Source organism: Phyllostomus discolor, chromosome 6 (assembly GCF_004126475.2).
Source record: "Phyllostomus discolor isolate MPI-MPIP mPhyDis1 chromosome 6, mPhyDis1.pri.v3, whole genome shotgun sequence".
Classification (NCBI taxonomy): domain Eukaryota; kingdom Metazoa; phylum Chordata; class Mammalia; order Chiroptera; family Phyllostomidae; genus Phyllostomus; species Phyllostomus discolor.
This window is the reverse complement of record NC_040908.2, coordinates 48,635,840-48,660,534: the sequence shown is the minus strand read 5'-3', so window position 1 is coordinate 48,660,534 and position 24,695 is coordinate 48,635,840. Positions and strand designations below refer to the sequence as shown.

Below are 24,695 nucleotides of genomic sequence, written 5' to 3'. Positions count from 1 at the left end.
GGTGAAGAGCATCCCAAAACAAACCCAGGATCATAGATGCTGCTTTGAAAGCTGCCTGCTCTTCTGTAGCATCATCCCTCCGGTCTCTTCTGCGCCACCTATAATGAGGTCATGAATGCTTCCTAAGAGGAGGGCAAGTTGAAGGATGGAACTTCAGCAAAGGGCTGAGTTCCATTTCTGGATCAATGTGATATGGAACCAGCCAGAATTCTTGGATCAAAAATTGATACCAAAGAAGGACCTGAGAATTAAAGTCTCATTCCTGTGACATTCACAGCCATTTGGGGAAACCTTGTGGGTGTCCACATGTCATAGGGTTGTTTTATTTCCTAACAGATTTATTGAGATATAATTTACATGCCCTGTGATTTACCTGTTTATAATCGTACCATTCAACAGCTTTTTGTACAGTATATTCAGAGTTGTGCAGCCATCACCACAGTCAATTTTAGAACACTTCTGGTGCCTCAAAAAGAAACCCTGCATTGCTCGCCATCACCCCTGAAGGCCCTCTCCTGCCCCTACCGCAGCCCTAGGCTTGGCCTACCCAGACCGATTCATATACATGGGGTCGTTCAGCAGGTGGTCTTCTGTGACTGGCTCCTTCATTTACCGTAATATTTTCAAGGCTCATCCGTGTTGCAGCATGTATCAGTACTTCATTCCTGTTTATTGCCAAATAATATTCCACAGCATGGGTACCCCACATTTTGTTTATCTGTTTATCAGCTTTACAGACACGCAGTTGCTTCCACCTTTGGCTATCACAAATAATGCTGTTATGAACACTCAAGTGCATGTTTCTGTGTGGACGTGTTTTCCCTTCTCTTGGGTAAATCAATACCAAGTAGTGAAGGGACTGGGTGTCAGATGGTGACTTCACGTGTAACACTCTGAGGGACTGCCAGACTGCAAAGCCACGTCTACAGCAGCTGCACCATGTCCCATTCCCACCAGTAGTGTGAGGAGGTTCCCATTTCTCCACAGCCTCAGCATCACCTACTCTCTGTGCCCTTGTCATCGCCATCCTAGTGAGTGTGAAATAATATCTCGCTGTGATTTTTATCTTAATTTCCCTTATGGTTAATGTTGGGCTTCTTGTTCATGTGTCTATTGGCCATTTGTATACCTCCTTTAGAGAAAGGTCTATTCAGGTTCTTTGCCCATTTTTAATTGAGAAGGGGTGAGAATAGAAATTGTTCGGCAACAACACTGATTCAAGCAACACTGATTGACTACTGTATATTGTAAAAAGTTAAAAGGTAAACTGAGGAAATATTGACCACAAAAATATATAAATGATTACTATTTCAATAAGTTTTATGAATCAATAAGAGACATATTAAGACCCTCAAATAACAATGTGAATAAACAAATAATTCCCAGAAGAGAAAAACACTGATAACCAAATGTTTAAGCCTTGCTGGGAAGCAAAGAGTCTAATTAGAGCACCACTACCACTCCTGAAGTGGCAAGCACTTACTTAGAATCACAGCGCCCAGTACTAGTGATGGTTGGCAGTTCCTTCTAAGAAGAGCAAATTACTCAGCTAGCCTCCTCCCATCGCTCGCGTCCCTTCCCTCCTTGTGAGGTAGGTACGATTATCCCCGTTTTGCTGATGCACAGAGACTTGGAAGTCCCTAACTTGCCCACCATAACTTGCCATACTGTGGAGGCCGAGCGCTGCTTCGCTGCAGGTGGGTGTGTAAGTGAATACACAACCTTGTTGGAGAGCAGTTGGGAAACAGATCAACATATAAAAAATGTTCATTCCCCTTCACTTAGTAATTCTACTTTCGAGAATCCGTGCCTAAGGAAACAACTACAGAGGTGCCATTTTGCGTTCTGCAGCGCGTGTGAAATGACAGCACAGCTGTTCTGATGTGGGGCTAGGGTCGCGTCACAACGTGCCTTTGTGATGCGGAATGTCGATGCAAGTTAGCTCATAATTATAACGCAAAGTGAAAAGAGGTACCAACTTTCTGTACGATATGCAACATATAGACCGTGATTTCCTGGCTGGCGGGATTGTGGTTTTGCTTTCCTCATCCTTTTCTGGTTTTCTACAATCAGAACTTACTAATTTTATAATCAGGAAGAAAGAAAAGCTACGGTCTTCCAGTCTGCTGTGTGCGTTTGATGCTGAGTTTTCAGGAGTATGGGCCCGGGGAAATTGGGCTGGCAGGCCTGGCAGGAGCCGGGTCCCTCACGGGCGCCCGGGCGGCTCGGTTGCCGGATTGGCTCCGGGCGGCCTGGGAGGCGCTAGCCTCGCCCCCACCCCGCCCCCAACGCGAGTCGTTGCTGGCGGGCCAGACTTTGGGGGCACAGCGATGCCTTTCAGTGAGCTCACAGCCTCCGCCATCAACACGTGCCTCTATGAAGCCGGCTCAGAGAGTCTCCACGCAGCTCACCTGGAGAAACTCTCAATCCAAACATCCCAGGTGAGCCAGGGAATAGGTGGCCACGCTGCAGCGTGGGAACCTGCCCAGCGCCTCCCTGGAAGAGCAGGGCCTGGAGGGGTGGGTGAGGACAGTCGAGGAACCAGGAGAGCTGGGTAGGGGCCCCTGCTGACCTCCCAAAAGGGGCTTGGGGCCCTCGGGGATGCGCAAGGACGGCTGCTTCCTCCTCGCCCCGCCGCTGGTCAGCGCTGGCCTAGCCTGTGTAAATGCCTCCTGCTTAAGTGATGGCCTTGCCCACGCGGGACCGGGATCTGCCATTGCTTCCTCCAATCACCCTCCTTTCCTCCCCCACCCCCGCGCTGCCGCTAGCCTGGTCGGTGAGTGGGACCAGAGGGATGTGGGGAACTATTCCGAGTTGTTCGCAGCTGCCTTGGGCAACCTGGAATGGTTGCGTTTCTGCCTGAATCAGGACGGTGGGGAAATCCCGACAGATAACAAGGTAAGGCCTTGGAGTGCAGGGCCAAGGACCGAGGCCCTTCCCTCCCACCCACCAAGAGCTCCCCACATAGTGCTCACCTGGCAAAGAGCATCCAGAGGTGTCCTTGTCTGAGCACATCGTCCTAATTCACCTCCCCTCCGTGGGGGGGGGGGGGCATTTGGGGGTATCAAGGAAGAGTGAGCACATACAGGAGTGGGGAAGGGGTATGAGTGACTCCTGGGGGGGTCTAAGGGAAGAGGAACCCCAAGGAACTGCTACCTATGGCAGGTTTTGGACCTGGGGCCTCGATCCAGCTCAGCGTCCTCCTGCCCTCCTCTGGCCCCCACAGGGGTTCACTGCCATCCACTTTGCAGCCCAAAGCGGCAAGCTTGAATGCCTGCAGGTCTTGATAGAGGAGTACAAGTTTCCTGTGGACCTGCCCACCAACAATGGCCAGACACCACTGCACCTTGTCATCCGCAAGGAAAACAAGACCATGGTCCTCCCCTGCATCTACTATCTGCTTAAGCACGGGGCGGCCCTCAACACGTGAGTCCTGCCTGCCCCAGGAGAGTGGCTTGGAGGCTAGGCACATAGGAGCCCACTTCCAGGATAGGCTGAGGGACTGTGGGGTAACAAGAACTGGGTCCCACATGAAGCAGTCTGAGAGCCCACATGGTGCACTAGTTAATAAATTGGGCCCTGGGAGAACTACCACATGGTGTACTAGTTAATAAATGGGATCTAGTTCATGTCCCAGCTTTGCCATCTGTTAGCACGGGTCGAGACCTCAGGCAAGTCACTCAATTGGAAGCTTCCAGCTCTTCAGTATGTTTTGAATCACTTGGGGAGCTTCAAAAAGCCTGATGCAGACGTTGTAATTAATTAGTCTGGGGTGTGGCCTGGGCTTTGAAGTCTCAAAAGGTCTGCACGCATTTCTGATTTGCAGCAAAGTTTGGGAACTACTTAAATGCTTCAGTGTTTTCAACTGAAATGTGGGAGGACGTCAGTGCCTACTGCATGGACTACTGTGACAATTGAGAAAATGCGTGGGGAGGGCGTGGATGGCACGTAGGGGGCTGCATTCACTCCGTTTACCCAGCATGTACTATGTGCTAGGCATTACGCCAGAGGTGAGGGACACAGCAGTGAACACATAGAAATGGTCCCTGCCCATGAAGCTGACCCCCTAGTTCAGGAGCAGATGGTAAATTAGCATAGTACATGAATACAATGACAGAGTGTGGTAAACAGTTATGAAGGGAATAAACAGGGTGGCGGGGTGGGGCATGGAAAGGATCTATTTTGGAGGGGGCAGTCGCCTCTCAGGTGGTGACATTTAAAATACAACTTGAAGATGGTTAGCCCGCCATGCAAAGACCAGAAGAAAGGGTCCCAGGCAGAGGGAACACCGTGTGCAAAGGAAACATTGTGTTGGGAAAGAGCAGGGCGAGGTCAGAGGACGAGGTGGAGAGGAGGCAGGAACCTGGGCACACAGGCTTGTGGGGCAGGACCAGGCATGGGGGAGGGGCAGGGGGACTGGCTGTTGGATGAGGATTAGGTTAGTGGTCTCTGAATTCCGGCCAACCAGCTCTTCTTCCAGCAGCTCTTCACTGCCCCACACCCCATCACCAGATGGGGACTGCTCACGTAGTCCTGACCTCCCTCCTACAGTTGAGGAAACGGAGGGACAGAGAAGGGGTATGCCGGGGTCACTCTGGGGCTGGTGGCAGAGCAGGCCTGGAAGCTGGTGCCCACCTACCTGATAAGTAAATGCCCTTCATCCTTCCTTACCACCTCTTCCCCTGGAGGACCTCCGCAGTCAGACATGCAACGGCTCCACACCCCTGCATCTGGCGGCCCGGGAGGGCCTGCTGAGCTGTGTGAAGGTCCTGGTGACAAAGGGCGCCAATGTCCATGCCCAAGATGTCGTGGGCTGCAAACCCATCGACTACTGCAAAATACGGAACCACCGTGTCTGCGCTCGGTGAGGATGTGAGAGCCACCTCCAGCCTGCCACCCCTTCCCTCTCCCAGCCCTGCCCCTAGGGCCCTCTCCCAAAGCAGAACCCTTCAGAGGAGGGTCTGGAAAACCACTGCCTAGCTGCTATGTATATGGAGTTGGCCCATTCCCAGGATACTATTCCTGGGGGCTTTCCACAGGTCTCACACCTCTGGGTTTAGCACTGCCCTCCTGCCCCCAGCTCCTCATCAGGAGAGCAGTGACCAGACTACCAGACACTCTCCTCCCTCACCTCACCAGGAGTAGTTAGCCAGAGGGGCCTTGGGGAGCTGGGGGTGGGCCACCTCACTCATCTCATCTCTGATAGCCCCTCAGCAGCAGCCAGTCTTCCCAGGTGGAAGCCCAGTGCCTGGGGGATGACACACCCTCGCCTTGGCACCAGGTTCTTGAAGGATGCCATGTGGAAACGGGACAAGAAGGACTTTGCCTGTGAAATGGGGAAACTGAAGAAGCTCAAAGGCCGGCTGGTCCTCATGGAACAGGACTACCTGAGTGAGCATCAAGTAAGGGGCAGGGCTGCCGGGGCACGGGCATCAGCGGCTCATCCAGGCACGTGAGTGGACTGACACGTGTGGTTAGAGAGTGGCTAGAAGCGGTCCCATCCAGAAAGAGCCTCCCTCTTCTCCTCCTCTGGCTAAAAGTCTAACCCTAGAAACCACTCCTTTAAGTCAAAAGTCTTGTGTTAGAAAGCAAGTGCAGCTTAAATTAGCAAGTCCCTCCTGGTGCAGTGCCTCCTTCTGGTGAGGAGGAGCATCTCCACTGAGACCCAGGTCCTGCTTTGTTGGGAAGCACACTGGTTAGGGCCATCCTGCCAGCAGACAATGAGCACACGCTCTCTGCTAGGCACCTGCTAGACCCTGAGGTTCCAAAGACCAATGAGAGGTGGTCCTCTCACTCAAGGAGCTTTGAGTTTAGTAGGGGAGGTAGGTTATATCCCTGTGTCACCCCCTGGGCTCCCAGAGAGAAGGGGGTCCAGGGGGTGACAGAGGGATAATGCTGAAGAGGAGTCTTTAAAGACGAGCAGCAGTTGGCCATATGAAGAAGTAGGGGAGGGCTGACCAGCCCGAGTGAGCAGGCAGCCCCGTGCTAAGGCCCAGGGGAATGGGGAAGTGGGGTGTAGGCCCAGAAGTACCAAGTCAGTACAGCCAGGGGGTCCAATGTGAGCTCGAGTTTGACAAGCTAAGAGACTTGGCAGGGGCCCAGATCAATGACAGACCTTGGCTGGGGATGAAGGGTGTCACCAGAGGATTTTAAGCAGGTACAATTACATAGGATGTGAGAACCAGAAAACCCAGAAAGAAGATGCTGGGAACCCTAAGGGGGTCCAGCAGTGGGGGCGGCTTTGGGGCTGGCAGATCTAGGATTCCAGCTCCATCCCAGCTGCGCCTCTCCCCAGTTTCCTAGCCCTGCGAGTATCATTTGTCAGTGCCACCCAGCCCCCAGTTACGCACAGGGTGGGCCACGAGTAGGCTTACAGTTGTCGTGTGGGGGTAATACAATAATACTATAAGAATAAATGGTTTTGCACACATATAACTGTAAGCCTACCTTTGCCCCACCCTGTATTTGTCCAGAGGAGGCAAAGCCCATCTGTTCCTGTAGCTCTAAACTTTCCCAGAAGCCCCTTGCAGACCTACCCTCATCTCTTATTGGCCTCAGGTCATGTGTCCACTCTTGTTCCAATTCCTAGAGCTAAAGGAAAGCCATGTGCTGATTGACCTAGGTCTGGGGCAAGGCTGATGGGATTATTATGAGGGGCTTAGCCTAATCAGAGCCTACCACCAGAGCTGGGTCAATCTCCAAACCACCTGATGGCTTAGCAACAGCCCTGGAGGTGAGACACTGAGACAGGGGGTAAGGAGGGGACAGTTCGTGACATGTTGAAGGTCCAACTGTACAGAGGCAAGAACAGACAGCTAGACCAAGTTATCATCACTCAGCCTGGAGAGCTAGCCCCTGTCTCTCCCTACAGAACTGCTCCAAGAAGCCTGCCCAGATTAGCTCCACCCTGCTCCAGGCCTCCCAAGCCTTTCTGCTTCTCCTTCCAGGGTCACGGATGCAGACTCTCTTGGGGAAGGACATGTCTCCACTATCAATGGGTTCCCCCCTTAAGACTCAAGTTTCTGTGTAGGGCAGGGACTGTGTCTGCCTCCTCAAGTTGAAGACTTCACCCAGAGTGGAGGCTGGGTATCCATAAAATTGGAAGTCTCCTATGGGAGAGGCTCTGTCTGCCACAACAGTTCAGGGGCTCCCTCTGGGTAATAGTTGTCTCCCCACCAGACAAAGGCTCTCACAGGGCAAGGAATTCTCCCATTAGATTCAGGATCCCTGGGGTGGGACGGTACCTGATCAGTCACACCTGAGATGTACAAGGGCTACAGCCACAGGGTCTCTTTGTGCAGAAGTGCAGAGGGAACAGCCCTGCTCACCTGTGTTGTGCCCTCTGATGTTGCAGAAAGAACACCAAATTCTGAGAGAAGCTGATTTCAAAAAGTGGCTCCACCGCAAGCTACAGCCCCGAGACCAATCTCTGATCCACAACGCTGAGCAAGAGCCACAGGCCCCACGCTGGACCATCCCTCTCTCCAAGACCCCCAAACCTCCCAAGAGATTCCACCCCTCCTTGGAGATGCGCCTGCAACAGATTCCACAGCCCGAGACTCAGCCTTCGGTGACACCCACACCCGTCTACAAGAAGCCCATAGTCAGGAGGCCCAAGTTGTGGGATATTAGCAACAACCCTGCCACATCCCCCACAACCCAGATCGGCTTCCCGCAGGGCATCCGCCTGGGTGTGCACCCAGATCCCAGCCTGGAGCACGACTTCCGCAGGTTCCTCAAGGTCAGGTCTGACGGGCACGGTGGTGCGCGGTTGTGCACGGTGGCTGGCAAGCAGGTGGCACCTGTGCCTCGGCTGCCTTTGGAGGTGATAGTCCGAGAGCTGTACCCTCAAGTGCGGCCGTGCAGGATGAAGGTGCCCCAGGGCTTCCGCCCCATCAGCATGAGGGACGTGGCCCGGAAGCGGTACTTGGGTGACAGCACCTTCTGGACCGACACACTGGCCATGAACCTGCGCGAGACATTTGACGAAGCCTTCCTGGCAGCAGTGCGAGCTCATCAGGGGCTCCCCATTGTGCCCTCCCCCGAACCCCTCTCATAAACTCGTATTGGTAGCCTCTCCTCGACCTGAGGCAGGCCAGTGCAGGCTGAGGTGTGGCCATTCATGTTGCAGACAGGGAACATGGGGAAGAGCGCCCATAAGCTTCCTATTCCCAAATTCCAAGACCAGAGCCCCTGCCCCCCAACAAAAGCCCAGATCCCAGGTCCCTCTTCTCTCCACAAAGAAATCTTTGGGACACCATCCCCAAGAGATTCAAATTAGGACAGGAGCCCAAAGCTCAGAGTAGGGGGGTCAGTCTCTATCCCAGGCCCTAGCATTGTGAAAGTAACACTTGGTGTCCCCTTTGCTCCCCTTGCCCACAAATGGCCCACCAAGGACAGGCTTTCAGGATGAGGAACCACTGGGAAATCCTGCCTCTTGTTCAGACTAAGCCCTACTGCAGGCCCTAAGCCTCATGCTTCGTCTCCAGATCCAGAATGGGGTGGAGGCAACTAATGTATCACCCTGCCATGGGCTTCCCTGCCTCTGGGGAATGCTGCCGTGCTTCCTGCAGGTCAGGGAGGCACAGGTGGCACCGCTGGGGGCAGGCAGGGAGGACCTATGGCTTCAACTGGAGACCGTGATAGCACGTGGACTTCCCCCAGGAAGCTAGCCCACGTCCCCTGCTATCTGCTGTACAAATCACTACACATCATTCATTAAACAAACCTTTATTAAATGCTTTTTAAGTGCCAGGCACCAAGCCAGGCACTGTTGGTACAAAAATTGAGGGACAGTCCCTGCCCTCAAGGAGCTTACAGGCTGGTGAGGAGACAGACCAACACACAGGTAGGCATGCCCAGAATGATCTGTGTGGTAGGCTGGAGTAGGGACGGGGAGGGGACCATCAGAGCTCCTTGGACAAAGTGAAGTCTTAACAATGAATGCAGAAGATGCCCAGGTGAACAGAAGAAAGAGGAATCAGAGTGGCATCTCTGGATATAGGAGGCTGGGACTCAGAGTGCAAGGTGGCAAGCGATGAGGACAAGAGAAGCAGTCAGGAAGAGGAAGCAGGATACCAGGAGTCTCAAAACCATGCTAAGGGGTCTGGATTTTGTCCTGAAGGCAGTGGGGAGTCATGGAAGGTTGTAGGCCAGGAAGTGACTTGATCAACTATGCATTTTAGAACTACAGCTCTGGCTGTGGGACAGAGAAGCAGAAGGAGGCTATCACAATAACCCGGTGAAAGCTGATGGCAGTGGGACTGGCTCTAACTGAGGTGTTAAGAAGGCAAACCTGACAATTCCTAGAATTGGATGGGGGAGGGGCGGCAAAAGGAGAATAGCAGATTTCTGGTCTGGCTCCTGAGTGGTCTTGGGACCACAGCAGGTACCCAAAAGACGCAGGTTAGCAGAGGACAGCAAGTGCCGTCTGGGCCATGCAAGCTGTCTGTGTAGCCAAAGGCAGCAAACCGTGATTCACAAGCCCAGGAGGGATGTTGGGGCTGGAGGTCAGCTCTCATTTCCTTGGCAAAGAGTCAAAGCCATCAGCGTGGATGGGCTCCTCTTGGGAGCCCACGGCAGGACCCTGAGAAACCCCACTGTGCACGGGGCAAGTGGAGAAGCCACAGAGGTAGGAAGAGAACAAGCCACAGAAGTGTGATTCAAGAAGCTGGGGGTAACCAGCTCTGTCAGAAGCTGTGGAGACCCAGTAAGATATGGAAAGGGCTCAGTGTATTTAGCACAAAAAGGCCACTGGCACTCCTAGGAGAGCATGGGCAGTGGAGGGGATGCAGGGGGCAAAGCCACGTCTGATGAGGGACACAGACGTCGACAGCAACTGGCAGCAAGACCAGCTGCTGGCCCAGAAGTGAGGGCGATGTTGGCCCCCAGTGCCCTCTACCCTGTCTCCCACTTGTCTGCATAGGATAAAAGGGCCTGGCAATCTCACTCCCACTGGGAGAAGACCAAAATGTGCTGCTCCTCCCAGGAAAAGAGGAAGGTTGGTATTATAACAGGAAGTGTTGAAGCTAAGGAAATGCAGGACTACAGTGGGACTTGAGGCAGGATGTGGAGGGAGCATTTTCAAGCACAGGGGTCTTCCCAGGGGCTTAAAGGTACTACATGTGTGCAGTACACCTCCGCACCCACCACCCTCGCCTTGAGATATAAGACATGGCCAGGAACGGCTCTCGTGCAGACTCCATTCTGATGTGCACTGCTGGGTGTCTGCAAGGCACTGTAGTTGGGAGTGCAAGGTTGACAAATGCTGGTCTGTGCCTGGGACCTGGCCTTCTTAGAAGCCTGGGGTCACCTTCCCAGGAGCCGAGCACAGAGAAAAGGCCAGCCCTGTGTGTTCTCAGAGTGACAAACGGATCCTCCTACAAGTCCCATTTTTAAAAAATAGGCTATAGCCCAGGTTGCCCGGAAGCCAAGTTTTACTTTGTGTCATCTTGATCCTGACAGAGAATTCTGTCAGAAACCACGCCTTTTCTCCAGAGGAAGACTTATAAATAAGGTATTGTAGATGCTGATCTGAAAATCTAACCCAGTCCCAAACTATCCCCTCTCTGTCCCTAGCTTGACAGTCATGGAGCCTTGGGGAAAGAAGAGATAGAAGGAAAAAGAGGGGAATAAGGCTGCCTACACCTGCCACCCTCACCCCCTGCCCAGGCTCCGCCCCTCACCTCTGCCCCCTGCTCGTGAGGGGGCCGCGGGAACAGGCCTTCCAGGAAGGCAAGACCCATCCCAGAAAAGGAGCCCCTAGAGCATAAGAGCCTATCCGGTCCAGGGCAGAAGGGCAGCAGGGAGAAAGGAAGATGAATTTTCAGGGTATTAAGGCAACAGTGCCACCTAGAATCTTTATTCAAACAAGAATCAGACTTGGACAGAAATCACAGTTCAACAAAAACTATTTCTCTTGGAAGTGCCAAGCCACGGCCCCGCCCTGTGGCCACCTGCCCAAAGAACTTAATCGCTGTTTGCTCTCCAGCGTCATGGCCCCTGCCCTGCCTGCCCCAACTGAGCCTGCACCTCCTGACCCAGCATGGAAGGGGTGGGGAGGGCCGCAGGGAGCTCAGCTTCCAAACGCCCAGGTGGACTGCAGCCTCTGGCTAAGCAGGCTCTGCCACCCTCCCTGGTGCCCTCGGAAGTCACAGCCTCTAGCAGCGTCAGATCTGAGCCAAGCTGAGCATCCCAAGGAAGGTGGGGACGGGGTCTTCAGGGAGAGCTGAAGGAAGTCAGGCCAGGGCTGGGGGAAGGTACCTTCCAGGCTCACAGCCCCTACCTAATACAGAGGCCCAGGGGCCCGACTCTCCTGATCTTGCCCCCACATCCCTCCCCAAAGGGGTCAGTATATCTTCTGACGACTGGGTAGAATGGCCTCTTTGATGAAGGAGAAGACAACCAGGATCCCTAAGCGTTTGCCCCGCTTGCCTTTGGTGAAGTAATTGGAGACCACGTCATCTGCGGAGACACAGGTAGGGAGATGAGTGTGTGTGTGTGTGTTTGAAAGTGAGCACAGCTCTCCCCACCTGAAGCCCAAGGGCCTCCATCATCGGGCTGGGAGCCGGCTCCCCCAGCCGACTCAGGCCTTCCTCGACTCAGGCCTTCCTCATGTCCTCCCGCCGTGACCCTTCACCAACCCCTTCTCACCTCCTGGCTGCATGGTAGAGGGCAGGACGTTCTCCCCCGCCGACAGTGACACAAAGAACGCAAACGGGATTATCCACAGACAGAAAGTGAAATAGGCCAGGACCTGGCAACAAGAGAGACTGAGAAGAGGGTGCCCCTGGAGGTGTCAAGAGTGGGCTGGGCGTGGTCACCTTGCGTGTGAGAGAGGTGGTGAAGAGTACACCGAAGACCCCACATCTCTGAAGGGGGCCGGGGCCTGGGAAGCAGAGACAGGACATCCTCACACATGGAGATAGTACAGTGGGGAAAGGTGGAGGCTGAAGTCGACTGTGGCCACAGTCCCCAAATCTTGGTTGCTAGGACAACACCAAAACTCCTCTGAACGGAAGGAGACAATGGAGGGCCAAACCATGACTGACCCATACGCCTCAAAGAAGTGACCTTGCTCTCCCCTCCGGGGCTCGGGCTGGAGTGGCAGGGTGTGGGCAAACCCTGCGAGGAGAAGGCCTTGGCTGGCTGCAGGCGCAGCTGGGGCTCAGGGCTGCAGCCCACCCAGGAGCCCTGCAAAGTCTACATCAGACAAGGCCACTCCACAGCCCCTTCCTGATCTCGGGCCGGGTGCCGGAAGGCCCAGAGGACTCACTGGGGGAGAACAGTGTCCTCCCCATCTCAGCCCAAGGGACTCCTGCTCCTCAGCCACACTGCTTTCTGAAATTATCTATACTGAGTTTTAAAAAAGTGTGTTATCCCTATATGGACTCAGTTTCAAATCATAGTCGGGTTTACAAAGCCAATCATGCAAGTCCCCTGTGTTCCTTCTGTCCCTGTCAACAGTTTGATGTACTGAACACTTCTTACCTCTGAGAAGGGATAATATTCCTCTGCAAAAAACTGAAATGCTAGGTAATGATTCACCACCACTAGTCCTGTTGAGGGAATGAAGAGTCAGTTAGTTTAGGGGGACTAACATGAAGCTGGACTTTCCACCTTCAAGAGGCTCCTGGGAGTGGGGAGCCCTGAATTTCAGCCCTAACTTAACACCCGACTCAGAGTATGGCTTTGGGCTAAGTACACCACTCTTCAGGACTCAGTTTCCCAGTGTTAAAATGGGAGAGTTAGCCCCCACCTGACCACTGCAGAGGGCCTTTATGAGTGAAATTAGAAGCAGGTCAGAAAACCCTTAGAATGCTGTAAAAAAGAGAATTCGGTATTACATCCTCCGAAGCAACCGGGTTTCCAGTGGAAGTGAGTCCTGAGAGAGCTCTCCTATGGGAAGTGGGTGGAGGAAGTCATGCGTGTGTAGGTCACGTACTCCCAAGAGGCTCCCCTCCAAACTGGGCGGCATGGAGAAGGACTCCTCAAGTAAAGGGCAGTCCTCAAGAAAAAGAGGGCACAGTTCATTAGACACTTTGCGGGGGGGTGTAGTCTTAGGGTTCCTCAAAATTCTGGGGGAGGGGCGTCTTATCCTGCCCCAGGGTAAGACCCACTGGTCTGAACTGGTATGTTTCAGACCCTGCACCTCCTTGGTGTGTAGTCGAATTTATAGGAAAGAGCAAGCGAGCAGATCCTGGGGACAGGCTGCTCAAAGGCAAGCACCCCTCCTGACCCCATGAGGAAGTGACAGGCAGGTCCCAGAACAGAGCACCCCCCAAACTGAACGCCCATCACATACACCTCACAGTCAGCTGCCATATCTCTTGAGACCACAGCTCTACCATGCCCAAGCACACTCTGGCCCTAGCAGATACTGGAAGATAGAGTGGTGCCTTATGCCAGCAAAATCTTTCAGAAAAGCCCTCTCAGGCATCTAAAGGGCGGGCAAGGGAAGCCTGCTGCTGGGGGAGACTGGGGTGCAGTGGCCTCTTCCCTAAAAAGATGCATCAGGGGCCTGGTCTCCAGGGAAGGGATCCCCACATCAAACGTGGGTAAACAAATCCTTTGGCAAAATCACACTAAGGCATGCAGAGAAGAGACCAGGTCTAGCTTTAATACTGCACCCTCCTTATGGATAATACCCTTCCCAGGTTCTCCCACAGAAATAGAAAAGTAGCTCTGTGAAACCTTCAATCCCATCTGGTGTCTTGACCAAAGACTAGGATGACCAGTAATGACTAATGGAAGAAAAGGAAATCCTGGTAACCAAATAATGTCCGTGCTTTTCTGCAAATATAAGTATCTCTAAGTACATATACTATGTGCCAACTGAGTGTCCTAAATATATTTGTACAGATGGACAGGCTAAGGCCCAGGGAGGAGTGATGACTCCCTAGGGTCACAGAACAGTGGCAGGGCAAAGGCAGGAAGGTCAGGGTCCTCCAAACACATTCGTAGTCCCCAAGGCAGCTGTCTGTAGGGGCCCACTGGACTCCTAGCGTTAATCATGATGCTGGGCTGGAGGACTGGATGGGGAGCTGCCTGCCTGCCAGTGAAGGGCTTTAGCTTTTCCTGGACAAGTGGTTTCTTACGGGCTCTGACTACCCAGCCAGCCCACCTCTGTTCTCTCCCCAAACCTCCATACTTACCTCTCTGTGAAAGCCCTCCTTGTCTGAGTATCCCACCCCCATCACCCACTCACACCAAATTCTAGTCACTTGGGCCAAGGTGGGCTCTGGTCTCCTCACATGTGAGAATGTGAGAACCCCATCTTCCCCATCAGCCTGGCCTCCTGGAGGACCTCAGTGGTTTGCCTCTTTTCTCCATAACCCTTCAGTGCCATGGACTGAGCTGGGCACATCCGACTGCCTCAGCTGCCTCCTCAACTCCGCCCCCTCTCACCGCACGACAGGATGAAGTTAGGCGAGGTCAGCATGATGAAGGGGAAGGTCTGGAGGAGGCCAAAGTAGACGAGGTTGGTGAAGAGGCCCACGCCAATCATGCAGGTAGGGAAGCGCTCAAAAACGTAGAGGCCAATCAGCACAGCTGTGGAGAACTGAAACAACCAGAGGCACACAGTGCAGGGAACCTCTTCCAAGCAGTCTTCCTGGACTCATTAACCCCCAGCCCACTTGGGGCAACACAAAGTTAATGCTTCAGTCTCACTCATTTCAGTCACAGGTCTGATCTCCCCAACTAGTCTCTTAGCTCCCAAAGGGTAGCATCCCTACTGCCACTCTCAAATATTTGACAGCAACCCACAGTAAGGAAAAGTTTACACCGTGACCCCAACACCCACATACATATATATGATCTAGTTCAAATTTCAATTCTAGTCTTTTCTATTCCATTTTTTATGCTGATCATGATCTAATGAACTGGTAACACAACCCAATAACAAATCATACCTGTCATTTGAAAGTGCTGATCTGAAGAACTTACAGTTGTCAATGCTTAATCAATGACAATTGTTTAAATGAAAGTCAAATTCCTGTACCAATACCCACTAGCTGAACCTCTGAACCCAGAGCTGAGAGCCGCCACGTGTCTCCAGCACTAACTCCCAACCTCAGGCCAAGCCCAGAGTGGAAATGGCTGCTGACACGCGGGGACCTGAGAGGTGCTGGGCTCCTGTCCAAGTGTGCTCCCACCCTGCCCCCAGCCTTTCCTGCAGCTGGCAGAAATCCATCCACCAGCAGTCACCCCTGTGGCTTTGACATCAATGGCAAGGATGGTATCTTCAGACAGAGAAGCTTTCTACGAGACCTGGGGAAGGCAGAGCCTGGGCCAGGAAAGGTGTCTCCCTCTTAGGACAAATCACTTGATCCAACGTGAAAGAGGGTAATGAATCAGAACTGTCCTTAAGGTTCCTCTCACTCCTAAATGCTGTGAGCAGAGCAAGGGACTAGAGACAGTGGAAGACAGCCAAGCAAAGGCAAGCCATGGTCCTGTCAACAGAAAGTGTGCCTTCAGCTGTCACCTTAAGGAACTAAGAATGGGGTCTGCAGTGAAGCAATGCCACTTGGGAAAGGAGGGAAAAAAGACCAGGGCCCAGGAGAGCAGGCCCAGAGAACAAGGTGCAGGGCAGGGAGGTAGGAGTGGTACCTTCAGGGAACAGCAGGGAAAGAGGTCTCATCATCCATGCCACACTCTCCCCACTTCTTTCTTTTGAGGCGGGGCAAAAGAGGGTAAACTCTTGGGGAAGCAGTCACTTACCCAGATCATGTATTTTATGATCCTGCTGGTGGCCACTGTGTATTCTTCTATCAGTTCTGCCAGGTAATAGAGTCCCGCTGCTGGGGGCACAATAAGAGCAAGCAGAGTGAACATTAGCCTCGGTCACTTCCACAATCATGGTCATCCCTTTCTCCGCAGCTGACTCTCCATCACCCCTCATGGACTCCAGAAGGCAAGGAACAAACCATGTGTTGCCCTCCAAAGTCTGAAAGTAAAACTTCATCAGGGCAGTAAGCAGAGATTTCATAAAAGTGGAAACCTGCATCTGGCTCCTCAGCACTCTGCTAATCTCTGACCCCGTAAATAAGAATTTCATTCAGTTATTGAATAAACATTTGTTGGGCACTTAAAATGGGCCAAGTGCTGGACTGAATGCTGAGAATATAGTAAAAACAGCCAGTGTCCCTTCTCTGACCCAGGTGGGGGTGGAGGCGGTGAGGTAAGGGGGACAGGCGGAAAGGGAATCAGACAATTCCAGAGTTGACAAGTACTATTTTAGAGAAAGTAGGGGCACGGCTGGACCATCAAACCGCACACAGAGGGCTTCCCGGAGGAGGTGAGATCTTAGCTTAGGTCCACAGTAGGAACTAGCCGGAAGGGGGAAGCGTGTCAACGTCAGAGTAAGAAGTTGGAAGGGCCGCAGGCCAAAGGGCGGCGATAGTTGTCGGGTAAAAGTTGCGCGCAGCCGGCCCCCGAGGGTGAGCGCGGCAGCGGTAGGCGGCGCGCGGGCGCGGAGAACTTGAGAGCCACTCCCCAGCACTGCTGGGAGGGACTTTGCGACACCTGGAAGGACCCTCGATCAGGCTAGGCTGCTGGGATCAGCAGGAGGGTCAAGAACAAGAGAGACGGTAGCGGGGTATGCGAAGGCCGGCAGCACCGGACAGGGGTCTCCAGGTCGCTCCGGCGCCCGCGTGGTGCGACCCCCAGTGAGCAAAGATGCGGAGGTGGAAGCCCGCGCAGGCCGGGGTCGCGCACTCTCACCGACGGCCAGCGTGATGAAGGACACCTGGATGAAGAGCGACAGCCAGCTCAGCACGTACATAAACCACATGGTGCCCTTGCCCCGCCCGGCAGCCGACCGCCGGGACGGGCCTGCGCGCTAGGGCTCCGGCAACACGGAGCGGCTGCCACCGCTGCCGCGTCCCCGCCCCACCGACGGCCGGACCGCTGTGCGCCGCCGCCGAGAGGAGCCGGGCCCGAGCGCCGCCCCGGTCGGGTGTAGACTGGCGCCCCCTGCCGGCTGGGAGGGCCAACCGCTGCTGCCCCATGAGGCGCGCGCTCGCGGGAACCCGGGCTCCGCCAAAGAACGGTCTCCGAGCGCTGCATCCCCGGGGAGGCAGAGTGACGAAGATGCGGGGCCAGTACAGGGGTCCCTCCCTGTGTAATCCTGCGCCGACCTGGAGAGGTGTGCAAGGCAGAAGAGGGCCTCCGGACCTCTCCCCAGCAACATCGGGCCAGAAGCCTCCAGGCAGGTTTTCTACAGGGCTTTCGCTTTCCCTGCAGATAACAGGAACAGAATGTTGAGTGCCTAACATGTACCAGGCACAGTGCTAAAGATTAGGCGGTATGTTCTTGATGGACATTGATTCGATGATGTAGATCATTTCATGGATGGGGAAGCTGGAGCCAAGAAAGATTACCGTAGCTCAGGTTATATATGTCTGGGAAGCCGCAGAGGCAGGAGTTGCTGCGCCTTTGATCAGCCATCCTCAAGCCTAACTCCCCCCCTGGCTGAGTTCCTTTGAGGTACCATCTGCACTTCCGTATCGGCTACAACTCGCCCAGTGCAGGGCACCCATTAGGCACCGAGTGTTTCTGGGAGTGTTTCCGAAGGGGGACGAGGAGCCCAGAACCCTTTGTCAAGAAGTCCCCCATCTGGTGGCCGAAACAAGCATGCAAAAATACAGTGTGTATAGTGGGAGTCTAGTGTGCTTCTCATCTCAGAATACTTTTCATGTGTAACAGTAAATACATATTCCCCCAAAAATAAACATATAATTACCATATGATCCAGCAATTCTCCTCCTGGGTATATACCAATGAGTATTGTAAGGGACTCAAAGAGATACTTGCACACCAATGTTCATAATAGTATTGTTCACAGTAGTCGAAGGGTGTAAACAACTCAAATGTCCATTAGCAAAGAGATAAGCAAAACGTGAGTAAAAATGTGTGGTGAGTAAATACAATGAACTATTATTCAGCCTCAAAGAGACATGAAATTCTGACACCTGTTACAACATGGATGAACCTTGAAGACATTATGCTAAGTGAAATAAGCCAGACATGAACATGCTGTATGATTCTACTCATCTGAGGTATCCAGAGCAATCAGACAGAGACAAAGTAAAATGGTGGCTGGGGTTGGGGGAGAGCTGAGGGAAGTCAGTGTCTAATGGGTCCAGAGTTTCAGCTTGGGAAGGTGAAGGGTTCTGTAGACAGATGGCGGTGGTGGCTGCACAAGAGTGTGAATGTACTTAGTGCCACTAAACTGTACAGTTGGGGTGTTAAAATGACAATTTTATGTATTAAGAAATATATAAGACAAAGCAAAGAAATTATATTGAAATACAAATGTCAAAATATTTTTTAAAAAACTAAATGTGTAATGTGTAATAATCTATGTGTTTCTTTATTAATGCATAACATAAACCAGATCTAATGGAAAATTAATCATTATCTACCTGTGACAGAAATAAGAACTAGGGAACTACCCTGGTTCCTGACACAGCTTCTGAAACCCTTGTAATTTCCTCAGTGAGGGAGGTGAGAGAGGGGTGTCTTATGCAGCACTTCTAAAACCCTTGGAATTTCCTGGATGACAGGAGCATCTTTTGTTCAAATGAAGTGACTCTTAGTGAGCTCCTGGATAGTTTCCAAATGGCATCTGGTCACCAGAATGACCAAGCCATGATTAGAAGCTTGGAACTTTCGATCCCATCTCCCATCCTCCAAGGAGGGACAAGGGGCTGGAGACTGCATTAATAATGAATGATCCTATATCATGTAGCCTCCAGATAAATCCCTAACGGTTCAGCGACCTTGGTTGGTGAGTGCATGTGCATGCTGGGAGGGAGGCACACCCCGACTCCACGGGGACAGAAGCTCCCGTGCTCGGGACCCTCCCTTACCTCACCCTGTGTATCTCTTCACCTGGTTGTTCAACTTTATCCTTTATCTTCTCCTTTAATAAACTGGTAAATGTGAGTAAGTGTTTCCAAGTGTTGTGAAACATTCTAGCAAATTATTGAACCTGAAGGGGTGTGTGGGAATCTCCAATTTGTAGCCAAGTCAGACAGAAATGTGGGTACCTCGGGGCCCCAGGACTGTAACTGGCATGTAGAGTGAAGGCAGTCTTATGGGACTGAACCTTTCAAACTTGTGAAATCTGATGCTACCTCCAGGTAATTATTGTCAAAATTGAATATAGTTATAGGATTCCCAGTTGGTGTCCAGTGGGGCGGATACTGGCCAGCAGTATCCGTGGCCGCTGCAAATGCTTGATGAGAGAAATACACACAGACTACTGAGTCCTGTGGAGGAATAGGGACAGCAAGGCCACTCTCTCAAGGGAAGAGTGCCCTGAGCCGCTGCCTGAGTAGGCTTTTTATTAGGTAGTATTGGGTAGGAACACAGATACAGCTCATTAACCATTGTCTAGCAGTGAGGATCAAACAGATAAATAACGTTCAAAGGGCTCACAATGAGTTGGGGTCTTATCACCTAAAAAAAAACTATAGAATTTAAGGAGCTAAATTCATTTCCTGCATGGGCCTTCATAATCTAATTAAGAGCATCCTCAGCAAAGCAGGTTTCACAGGATTTTACATATCCTTTTTGTTTCAGGCCTGATTACCCTGGGAATCCCACCGCTTTCCAGCATAGGGCTGCACTGCCCCTTGTCATTGTTACAGGCTTGAGTCAGGCAGAGGAGACAAGGCAGCCGAAAGGTTTGAGACTTCTCGCAGGCAGAATGAGGACTCAGGCTTTGTCAAAGCCGGGGGGTGGGGGTCGATCACCCCCTCTTTTCCACAGCCCCCTGAGTCTTTCCCTGAGGGCCTTCCCATGTGATCGTGCCTGGCTTAGGTCCATCCTCCTCTGAGGAATGGTATCTGTCATTGGCTAACCGACCAAGCAATGGGGGCCAGGCATGGAGCAGGCAGCACTCGCTCCTGCCAGAGAGATAAGCTTGTCTCCTTAGTGTCTCCTGGTCCGGAGGTCTCTCACTCAGCCTTAGCTTAGGGTGGGGGCAGGGGCAGAGAGTAGGGGCAGGGGCAGGGGTTTGGGGGGTAGGGGGGCAAGTCACAGCTCCTGAAACCAGGCAGAGGGGTTCCCAACATTCCAAAGAGTTGGAAAACTGGTTGACGTGGTGGTGTATTGGTGGGTGGTAGGGGGGCAGGGAATGCACACATTTGGTGTCAGAAATGTTGTGAGTAAAGAAGTAGTTTTCCGCCCTGGCCGGTGTAGCTCAGTGGATTGAGCGCAGGCTTCAAACCAAAGTGTCGAAGGTTTGATTCCCAGTCAGGGCACATGCCTGGGTTGCAGGCCACGGCCCCCAGCAACCGCACATTGATGTTTCTCTCTCTCTCCCTCCCTTCCCTCTCTAAAAATAAATAAGTAAAATCTTAAAAAAAAAAAAAAGAAATAGTTTTCCTTTATTACCACAATGACAAAGTAGGGATGAATGTAAATATTCCAAAATACCTTCTATCCTATAAGATGAGAAGCTCACATCCTGCTAACTCCTGTGAAATTATTGCCTGCATGCGTAATAGAAGGAAATGTTGAATTTCACTTAGAGGTTAGTGCAAGTAAACATGGAAGATTTTTCCCTTCCAGCTTTCCAGGGTCCTTGAGTTTGTCTCTCTGAATTCTATAACTTCTGATTTCTAAGGGGTCCCAAGGCTTTGGGTAAGAGCAGTGGCACCTTAAATGACTGTGTGCCGATTTACAGAATCTTCATTATAGCACTAGGACAAACTGAAAACAATGTAAATGTCCATTAGTGGGAAACTGGATAAGTACGTGGTGGTACATTATAAAGCAGAGCCATGAAAACAATTGAGGATGTTCTTTATATACCTGTATGGGAGGATCTCCTTTCGAGAAAAGCAGATGCATGGGGAGAAAGAAGCTGCATAAGTATTTACATGGAGTATCTAGGGAGGATCCATTAGAAAATGGTAATTTTATTTGCTTCCTAGGAAGAGAAGGGGTGGAGTTCAAGAGTGAGTGAGAACATTTCCACTGTATTTCTTTTTACATCCATAAAACATTAAACTGTGTAAGTATATGTGAATGTATGACCTATTTATAAATTAAGTTTAAAATGAAAAGGTTTGTAGTATGAGACCAGCCAGGATGCCTCAAATTTCCTGCCGGTACTTAGTCCTTTTTCGATAAAAGCCACTGTGTGGTTCCTCACAGATAAATTGGCTAGCCCTGGGTCACATGACCTGGTAATCTGCTGTTTAGCCCAATAGGAGAGCTTCATGCTCTTGTCTTTTCTACTGGGAAATTTGTGTTTGAGACACAAAAGCATCAGTAAATGGAGGGACACTAAGACCTTAGTTGGCCCCACTTTTTCCTAAACAATATCCTCCCAGAGAAGGAGGAAAATAGAAAATATTTCCTCACTCTTCCCTAGAATTATAGATAAAGAAGACTTGAGACCCCCCAAAGTTAAGTGCATTCACCTATGACTGAGCCACGATTGCTGTCCCAGAGCTGGGCACTTTCACTCCCCCAGAGTCTTAGAGCCAAAACAGGCCTGGGGAAACAAGGCTGAGGACTCACATTTCCTCCGGGGGTGGGAGGGGACACGCTGTGATTTACCGAGAGGCAACTCAGAAGCCCTGGCTCTTATCTGCCCCATGCACCCAGCAGGGAAGGCAGGGTCAGGGAGGCTCTTTGGGACCTACACTGAGGCAGGAGGTCAAAAGAGGAGACAAATCCTGCCTCCCTTATAGAAGAGATCGGAGGGAATAGGACTCCCAAGCTCAATTCAAGGAACTCAATATTAAAAGGGTTTATAGAGTCAAAGTTTTGTTGATCTGTATGTTGACAGACTTTAGTAACTACATACACTTATTTCTTTTTTCAAACTTTTTTCTTTATTTTATTTAATTAACTTATTTAGAGAGAGGGAAAGGAAGGGAGAGAGGGAGAGAAACAGCGATGTGTGAAACATTGATCGATTGCCTCTCGTACCTGCCCCAGGTCAGAAATTGAACCCACAACCCAGGCTTGCCTAAGGTCACACAACTAGTACTTGGAGGAGCCAGGATTTGAATCTAGGACATCCAGCTCCAGAGCCACAGGGTTTCCTCTGGTCTCTTAAATCCACCTACCTTTGCTAACAGGGTGATTCTGCCTGCCATTTGACCAGCCCTGCTTTATATCCCTGTAGACTGACTGCTTGGTTCCCAGTTCTTCCTCCTCTCCCTCTACCTTTATCCTTACAGGAGCTAATGAGTATACCTCAGCGTCTGGCTTTGGCCACTTCTGGTCAGTTTCTCATGCCCTGTGGTCACAGACTTATACCTTCACTGTGCCCAAGGCCAGGGACAGATGTTTAGTTGGTTCTGTGGTCCCAGTGGCCCATGTGGTGGGGGCCTGTACATCCCTAGGGGCTGGGAAGATCAGAGATGTATGGATGAAAAGGCTGGAGAGCGCCAGAGAGGGCTGAGGTGTCTGGGCCAGGCTGTGTTGGCTGTGGCCCTCTAGTGGTGACCAGAGGAGCTGGATCGACTGTAAGCCTGGACAGGTTCAGAGCCTGTAGCAATTTCTAGAGATAATTGGGGACCCCACTGCCAGTCTTAGAGTGAGGGCCAGAAGGGGAAGCCCCAAGGGCACACAAACACATACTACACACAGCTGGAGACAGGGCCCAAACCAGCATCCGGGCCTCTGCTGCCCTGCCTGGCCTGGCTGCAACTGGCAGCTGCTGTGTGAGACACAGTGAAGTCAGAGACAGGTAGGGACAGGCCTGGAGACCCAGGGCCCTCCTTTCTCTTCATCCCCTCCTCCCCTGTGCAGCTCTTTCCCTGACAGCTCCGCAGCTCCAAAAGAAGCAAGTGCTGGGGTAGGGAGATTTAAGGACACATTACCTCCCACCCCACTCCACCCCTAACACAGACAGTGATGCCACATGGGGTCCCCTCTCTAAGGTGCCCACATTCTAGGGGGGATTTTCCTGTGATGGTCCATGTAGTCAGAAGGTTTACTGTTTGGTGTCTTACCTCTCAGGTCTCAGTTCTGCAGAAAATCAGCCACAGTGAAGTTCTAGTAAGAGACAAACCACAATGAAAACAATGACCACTGCTATACCCACATAATCTATTTGTCCTTGTAATCTAGGCCCCTGACCCTGGTTCTCTGCTATGCCCTGCTGCCCACCCAAGCAGCTGCCCTGGTGTTCCTGGCTCCCCTCCCCCATCCTTGTCACATGCCTGGGGCCCCAACTCAGGCAGCTGAGTTAAAGAGCTTTCTAGTGACAAGTCCTCAAAGGGCTCTATTAATTGCTTCAGCATTGTCTTCAGCTAAGCTGCCAGGTCTGAGAGGACCCTGGGGGTGGGGGTGGGCAGTAGGGTGAGGAGAGGGTGAGAGGCTGGAGAATGACAGGAAAGAACAAGGTGGGGGAAGGGAAGCTGTTGGGACTTTGCACACATCACATGAAACCCTTGCACAGCTCGCTCTCTCTCTCTCTCGCTCTCTCTCTCTCTCACACACACACACACTCTCTCTCTCTCTCTCTCTCTCTCTCTCTCCCTTTCTCTCTCTCTCCCTGAAAGTCCTCTCCTTGCAGCCATTCCTCACATAGAACACTGTCAGTCCCTTTGCCTGTCGCCTCCCACTTTACCAGCAGCATGTGCACCACCTGTGGGGGGCTCCGCCTACAAGGCCCCCCTGGCCACCACAGATGAGAATAAGTCTGCCAAGACATGATCTGCTTGGGGAGGAAAGGTGGCCAATCTCTCAAAGGAGAAAGGCCAAGAACCTTTTCTTCAATGGGCTTTTATTGGGTTCATTTTGCACAGGAATACAGGTAAAGCTCACTAATCATTGTCAGGCAGTAAGGATCAAACAATAGATAACAAAGAACTCTGAGGGCCTATTTTGAGTCAGGGTCAGATAGCTAAAGAGCCATAAAACTTTGAGGAACAAACTTCTTGCTTGGACCCTTATCATTTAATTGAGAGCATTCTAAACAAAGCAGGTTTCACAGGAATATTCTTTCTTAGGCCTGATCACCCTAGGGAACCTGCCCTTTCCATCACAGGACTGCACCGTCCTGTCATTGTTTCAGGCTTAAGTCAGGCAAGGGGAGTAAGGCAGCCAAGAGATTAGGAGACTTCTCGAAGACAGAATAAGGACTCAGGCTATGTCAAAGCCAAGGGGCAAGGGTCCATCACCCCCTCTTGCTATAGCTCCCCAAGTCCTTCCCTGGGGCCTTCCCATGATGGTGCCTGTCGTAGGTCATTCCCCCCTTGGGGAATCTTACCCATCATTGGCTAATCGATCAGGCATTGTGGGCCAGTTATGGATGAAGTAAAAGGAGCAGAAGCGGTGCCCCTGCCAGGGAGATAAGCTTTGTCTCCTTAGTGGCTTCTGGTCCAAAGGTCGCTTACTTAGCTTAGCCATAGAGGGTTACAGCTTCTGAAACCAGGCAGGGCTGTTCCCAACAATCACCAGCTCCCCTGTGTGCCCACATGTTGGAGTCAGATGCTTACAATAAAGGGGAATGAACACGTGCAGGCTGAGGGGCTGCTGCCAAGTCTCCTCCTTTTTTGTCCCTAACAGAACCTCTGCTTATTTAGAGCAGCAATGGGTCCTGCTTTTCCAAAACAAAATAAAACTCTCTGTCATCAGCCTCAGCCCAATCATTGGAGGGGGGTGTGTAGCAGTAGGAGGAAGAAGTATGATAAATATCATGTGCAAAAAACACATTAGCC

The 24,695-nt window shown here is 51.9% G+C and overlaps 2 protein-coding genes across 5 annotated transcripts; one reads left to right on the top strand and one right to left on the bottom strand.

The window, feature by feature from the left end:
- Positions 1–583: 583 nt before the first annotated feature.
- On the top strand, positions 584–8,738 carry ANKRD53 (ankyrin repeat domain 53). 2 transcript variants are annotated; one of them, XM_028514794.2, is made up of 6 exons: positions 584–2,441; positions 2,769–2,898; positions 3,227–3,426; positions 4,700–4,864; positions 5,282–5,402; positions 7,355–8,738. In XM_028514794.2, exons 1-6 carry the CDS (start codon positions 2,140–2,142, stop codon positions 8,057–8,059), a joined length of 1,623 nt encoding a protein of 540 aa, XP_028370595.2. In that variant the 5' UTR covers positions 584–2,139; the 3' UTR covers positions 8,060–8,738. The 2 variants fall into 2 exon arrangements, with proteins under 2 accessions (XP_028370595.2, XP_035883988.1); XM_036028095.1 differs by lacking the exon at positions 2,769–2,898.
- TEX261 (testis expressed 261) lies at positions 8,715–17,510 on the bottom strand. Of its 3 annotated transcripts, none has more exons than XM_036028097.1 (6): positions 17,129–17,492; positions 15,721–15,800; positions 14,407–14,560; positions 12,490–12,557; positions 11,653–11,755; positions 8,715–11,463 (listed from the first exon to the last, which is right to left on the bottom strand). In XM_036028097.1, the coding sequence occupies exons 1-6, from the start codon at positions 17,274–17,276 to the stop codon at positions 11,348–11,350; spliced, it is 669 nt and encodes a 222-aa protein (XP_035883990.1). In that variant the 5' UTR covers positions 17,277–17,492; the 3' UTR covers positions 8,715–11,347. The 3 variants fall into 3 exon arrangements, with proteins under 3 accessions (XP_035883990.1, XP_028372335.1, XP_035883991.1); XM_028516534.2 differs by lacking the exon at positions 17,129–17,492 and adding an exon at positions 16,723–16,918; XM_036028098.1 differs by lacking the exons at positions 8,715–11,463; positions 11,653–11,755 and adding an exon at positions 11,762–11,887 and having other exon boundaries at positions 17,129–17,510.
- Positions 17,511–24,695: the final 7,185 nt, after the last annotated feature.